The sequence below is a fragment of the Lycium barbarum genome, chromosome 2 (assembly GCF_019175385.1).
Source record: "Lycium barbarum isolate Lr01 chromosome 2, ASM1917538v2, whole genome shotgun sequence".
Taxonomy (NCBI): domain Eukaryota; kingdom Viridiplantae; phylum Streptophyta; class Magnoliopsida; order Solanales; family Solanaceae; genus Lycium; species Lycium barbarum.
Genome location: NC_083338.1, coordinates 117,792,538 through 117,798,671, shown reverse-complemented (window position 1 = coordinate 117,798,671; position 6,134 = coordinate 117,792,538). Strand labels below are relative to the sequence as shown.

The following is a 6,134-nucleotide window of genomic DNA, read 5'->3' as shown; positions in this document are numbered from 1 at the left end:
TTTAAAAAAACTTGTGCCAATAAATTAACTCTGCTAAACTGGGTAGAAATTCAGTTTCTCAGGCCACTTAGCAGTTCTTGCATCTTGTCTTGAAACACACAGTTCTTCTCTCTCCATATGTAGTAAACAACAGCCACCAACACCATCCTATACACTTCATCCCTTGGGCACTTCCCATTTGCATTTTGAGTTGCCTAGTTTAACTCAGCATCCCAATCCCCTGGTGTTCTTGTAATGCGACCTGAAAAGGTAATTAATTTTCCAGAACATAGTTCAGATTTGACAAATAGAAAATAGTTGTTGGAATGATCTATCAGAAACAGCCTATCTACCCCACAAAGGTAGAGGTAAGATCTACGTCTACTTGTGGGATACACTGGGCATGTTGTTCTTGTAGTTGTTGGAATGATCTTTTTATTGTTTTGTTGGATTCAGTACTTCAGTAAGCTGTTCAGGCAACTCAAAAGCAGGACATTCATTCTCTGAAAGGACAAGAAAGCTCTAGGTATTTCCTCTTTACTTGGAGAAAGATGGCCTTTAACTCTCGAAGTTCATTACCACATTCCGAACGGTGGGATTATGATGTCTTTTTGAGTTTTAGAGGAGAAGATACTCGTAAGACCTTTGTGGGCCACCTTTATAGAGAATTAAGTCGAGCTGGAATCAATACCTTCAAAGACGATGAAACACTAAAAAGTGGTGCATCCATCTCACCTCAACTTGTGAGTTCCATAAAACGGTCAAGGTTTTCCATTCTCGTGTTCTCAAAGAACTATGCTTCATCCAAATGGTGCTTGGATGAGCTATCAAAGATCATAGAATCTAGACATAAACTTGGGCAGGAAGTTGTACCAATCTTTTATGACATAAGTCCATCGGAAGTACGCTCCCAGAGAAATAGTTTTGCTGACGCCTTTTCCAGATATGAGGAAGATTTCAAGGGTGACACCAAGAAGGTGCATAAATGGAGGAATGCTTTATATGAAGCAACCAATTTGGCTGGCCATGATCTGCATAGCAGTACTTACAATGGGTCAGTAGCTATTTTATTTTTTGCATTGTTAAGCGTTTCTTCTATAATGGATGCATTTGCAAAGGTTTACTTTGTGTAACTCGTGAACTTATGAATTGCAAGTAACCCCATTCCACCTACTCCATTGCCTTTCATACCTGTAATATACACAGGTCTGCTAAAGTACCTTTCGTACCTGTTCTAGTAAGCAATGTGATTATTATCCTCTTTGTTCTTCCAATTATGTTCACACTCTCCTCAAATATCTTTTCATTCCTTTCTTTTCTTTTGCTCTATCTTGTGTTTTCTTTATTCGAATTCTCTTTTGCTCAGATTGTCATTCTCCTCTCTCTCTTGTGCAGAAACGAGTCTATGTGCATTCAACATATTGTGAAAGAGATATCTAATGAGTTGTGCCGAAAGTCAATGAGCAGTGGCATGCTAGTGGTAGCAGAATCACAAATTCGAGCTGTATGTTCACTGTTGATGATGGAATGTGAAGATGTTCGATTTATTGGGATTTCAGGGATGGGTGGTATTGGGAAGACCACCATTGCAAGAGCCATTTTTGTCAGGTTTTCTCATCAATTTGAAGGTGCTTGTTTTGTTGCAAACATCAAAGAAAATCAAGCTAAACAGGGGTTGTTGTCTTTGCAAAAGAATCTGGTTTCGGAGGTGTTGACAGTTGAATCTGTGAATATAGCTAATGAATATAGTGGAATTGACTTGATAAGAAAAAGGCTTGGTTCTAAGAAGGTAGTGTAGCTCTTGATGATGTGGATCACCAAGACCAGTTGGATGGTTTAGCTGGAGACCGTGATTGGTTTGGTAAAGGCAGAATTGTTATAACAGCAAGGGATAACCACTTGCTTTGGAACTGTTGTGAAATTTATAAGGTTGGTTTACTAGCTGTAGCTGAAGCGACTCGACTATTTAAACGGCATGCTTTTAAAAAGACATCTCCTAACAGCGATTTTCAGCAGCTCTCTCAACGGGTGGTACAGTACGCTGGTGGCCTTCCCCTGGCGCTTAAAGTCTTAGGTTCATTCCTTTTTGGATGGAGCATGAAACAGTGGAGAAATGCACTAGATACACTGAAAGATACTCCAAATGATGAAATTATTTCAAAGCTTAGGATAAGTTATGATGGGCTGGGTGATGCAGAGAAGCAAGTTTTTCTAGACTTATCATGTTCCCTTATCCCAAGTCCTGGTTTGCTCTATCTTGTGTTTTATTTGTCTCTGTGTTTTCTTTATTCGAATTCTCTTTTGCTCAGATTGTCATTCTCCTCTCTCTCTTGTGCAGAAACGAGTCTATGTGCATTCAACATATTGTGAAAGAGATATCTAATGAGTTGTGCCGAAATTCAATGAGCAGTGGCAAGCTAGTGGTAGCAGAATCACAAATTCGAGCTGTATGTTCACTGTTGATGATGGAATGTGAAGATGTTCGATTTATTGGGATTTCAGGGATGGGTGGTATTGGGAAGACCACCATTGCAAGAGCCATTTTTGACAGGTTTTCTCATCAATTTGAAGGTGCTTGTTTTGTTGCAAACATCAAAGAAAATCAAGCTAAACAGGGGTTGTTGTCTTTGCAAAAGAATCTGGTTTCGGAGGTGTTGACAGTTGAATCTGTGAATATAGCTAATGAATATAGTGGAATTGACTTGATAAGAAAAAGGCTTGGTTCTAAGAAGGTTATAGTAGTTCTTGATGATGTGGATCACCAAGACCAGTTGGATGGTTTAGCTGGAGACCGTGATTGGTTTGGTAAAGGCAGTAGAATTATTATAACAGCAAGGGATAACCACTTGCTTTGGAACTGTTGTGAAATTTATAAGGTTGGTTTACTAGCTGTAGCTGAAGCTACTCGACTATTTAAATGGCATGCTTTTAAAAAGACATCTCCTAACAGCGATTTTCAGCAGCTCTCTCAACGGGTGGTGCAGTACGCTGGTGGCCTTCCCCTGGCGCTTAAAGTCTTAGGATCATTCCTTTTTGGACGGAGCATGAAACAGTGGAGAAATGCACTAGATAAACTGAAAGATACCCCAAATGATGAAATTATTTCAAAGCTTAGGATAAGTTATGATGGGCTGGGGGATGCAGAGAAGCAAGTTTTTCTAGACTTAGCATGTTCCTTTATACCACCTCCTGCTTTAATTAGAAAACTGCACCCTGAAATTACAATAGATGTCCTGGTTGAGAAGTCCCTCCTTTTTGAGTCATCATTTGAAAGGATTGGAATGCATGATTTGATTCGAGAAATGGGTCGTCGTATTGCACTGCAAGAATGCCCGAGGCATCGGATATGGCTTCATGAAGATATTGCTGACGTGTTAACTGAAAATAAGGTATCACTTTATCTTGGGAAATTTTATAAAAATTATAAGCAATCAATCTACTATATTCTGCTCTTGCCTTGAGCTAAAAAACATTACAATAAATGTATTGAGCTTCTTAAATGAGGCTAAAAAACATTTGAAACAATGCATGTATTTAACTTTTAAAAGAGGATTCATTGGTCGACCTCACCTAATTCTGAATTGAGTCATCGTTAATTGACTGTATTAAGCTTGTAGCGCCCTATCCATTTCCAGACTGCCTGCCTGAATTGTCACATTTGTCGCCATCATATTAAATAGATCCACGTGAGCCTGATGGGAGATCGAGCACTTAATAAAATTCCTTCTATCTCCCTGCCCCTAACAAGATAGTCCCACATGCAAGTGACACAAAATGTATATTTTGAAGGATGGATAAAAGTTGATTCTCACATTTGCTTAGAAAATAGAAATTACTCCTTGATGGGATTCTTTTTAGAGCTTTAAATTCAATTAGCAATTGCTAATATAAAAGCAGCTTTTGTGCTTTGTTCTCTGTTAATGCAACTTTGAATCCTCCCAGGGCAGAGAAGCAGTAGAAGTCATACAAATCCCTTTGAAGTCCAACTCAGAGGAAGATATTATACTAATAAAGACTATAATATATATATATATATATATATATATATATATATATATATATATATATATATATATATAATACAAAAAACAAAAAACAAAAAAAGGTTTTGGAGACTTTGAACCGGACCGGTTCCGGTTTGAGGTTTCAAACCGGTAAACCGGAACTGGTTAAATGGTTCCGATTTTTTAACCGGAAACCGGCCGGTTCTCTAACCGGTTACCGGTCCGGTTCCGATTAAACCGGTTGACAGGTTTACACGTGGCATGCCACCTTAACCCCTCTAACCCATTTTATCCATCTCCTCTATTTATTCTTCGGCTGTAAAAATTTGCTTCCCCTCCACTACCATTGTCAGCATTACCGCAACCACAACCAACTCTCCATTCGTCCCTTTTATCTATTCTCCTACCAATGACTTCAACAGAAAGACAACACCCAACAAGGTAACATTGAATTTCAAACTTTAAATACTCAACGAAAAAAAAAAAAAACTACTTCATATTCAACCAGGCATGTCAATAGAAATTTGAAAAAGCATCAAATTTTAATCTTAAAATAGAAACCCATATCAAAATGAATAAAGAAAGAAGGGATTGCCAGCAGATTTTAGCAATTGAATTACATCGGAGAGATGCTCCGGGGGAGAGCTAATTGTTTAATGGAAAGTCCAAGTTCAATTGTTTAATACATATTAAGTTGCCGACATCGTTTTCCGATGACATAGACAGAAGAGAGATATGGAATGATTAAATGGGAAATATGTTTTTTTGTTAAAGAGAGAAAGGACAAATAGACCCTGATCATGTGCAAACCCCTCCCCCCCCCCCCCCCGCCCATTAGATATAGAGATGGTGGTGGCGGTGATGGTGGCAATAGCGGTGAAGGGAAAGAAAATTTCAGTGTTGGAAGAACAAATAGAAGGGAGGAGTAAAATGGGTTAGGGTGTTGAGATGACATGTCACGTGACATCTATCTCATTAAATATGCGGCAGCCACATAGAATCGGATAACTATCTTGGATAATTTAACGGATGAGGGATATATTTGACCTCAAAACATAATGGCAGGGATATATTTAATCTCAAAATATATTGAGGGTATATTTGGCCCTTTTCTCACATGAGTATGTTTGGCACTTTTCCGTACTTTTATTGGTGTTTGTGGTGATGGGACCATTTTAGTGGTGTCATGGTTGAATCTGGCGGGACACATAATTAGGGAAATATGTCGATTTTGCTCATGGATATATTGGAATGCGTGTTCTCCTTCTTACCATAAAATTTTGCATGATCAAACCAAATGTATATATTAAAAACTAGTAGCAGTGGAGGAGTCAATTAATCCAAAAAATTTCGACATAGAAAATAGATATATATGTGAAGAATCATTAAAATTGTAAAAATAATTAATTTTGAATCTACAACTTAAAAGTGTAATAGTATGATAGAAATAAAAAATGACGAAGAAACAAATTGAAATGAATTTTCTGTGTGTCTTTTTCATCTGCATAGTACATGTTTATACAACAATAAAAAGGAATAATTGAGAGCAACTAACTATACACCTGTCCCTATATTATTGGTCTTTGTCATAACAAACTATATTTACACTTAATAAATAAAATGGGAATTGAATACTGCTAATATTTACATCAGCATAGTTCTATAGAATTCTTTAAAAAAACTTGTGCACAGCATGTGATCATTTTGCTTTATTTGTGGCCACGTGTCTTTGGAGGAAATCAAATGTCTTCACAGAAATCAAATGTCTTCACTGTACTCTATTCCCTTTCCTTTTCTCTGCAAAAGTTTCCTTCGTCTTCTCCGATACATCGGAGATGTAATTAATTCCAACACCCCCACCCCCCTCAAATTGGAGGGGGAGGAACGGACACCCAATTTGCTCAACAAAAAACGATGAGAAGATGCTGGAAGAGGTTTAGTAAAGAGATCAGCTGGTTGTGAAGAGGAAGGAAGAAAAGAGAGGGAAATAAGGCCATCTAAGTACTGTTGACAGACGAAGTGACAATCCAAGTCAACATGCTTCGTCCGTTCATGAAAGACGGGATTTTTAGCAATGTGAATCGCCGCCTGACTGTCGGAAAACAGTGGAATAGGAAGGGAAATGGGTAGATCTAGATCGGAAAAGAGGCG

General features: G+C 38.0%; 2 protein-coding genes across 2 annotated transcripts; both read left to right on the top strand.

Annotated features, from left to right (window-relative positions):
• On the top strand, positions 1–2,185 carry LOC132626902 (disease resistance protein Roq1-like). Its single transcript, XM_060341933.1, has 2 exons — positions 1–1,033; positions 1,375–2,185. Exons 1-2 carry the CDS (start codon positions 531–533, stop codon positions 1,775–1,777), a joined length of 906 nt encoding a protein of 301 aa, XP_060197916.1. The 5' UTR covers positions 1–530; the 3' UTR covers positions 1,778–2,185.
• LOC132628793 (disease resistance protein Roq1-like) lies at positions 2,077–3,981 on the top strand (the record flags this gene model as incomplete). Its single annotated transcript, XM_060344560.1, has 4 exons — positions 2,077–2,184; positions 2,289–2,855; positions 2,943–3,368; positions 3,922–3,981. Coding segments are annotated over exons 1-4 (1,161 nt in total), but the record flags the coding sequence as incomplete, so codon positions are not given.
• Positions 3,982–6,134: the final 2,153 nt, after the last annotated feature.

Coding starts and splice junctions, on each gene's coding strand:
- LOC132626902 (XM_060341933.1), top strand. CDS start 531: ATGGCCTTTAACTCTCGAAGTTCATTACCACATTCCGAACGGTGGGAT. Junction 1,034..1,374: donor CATAGCAGTACTTACAATGG/GTCAGTAGCTAT, acceptor TCTCTTGTGCAG/AAACGAGTCTATGTGCATTC.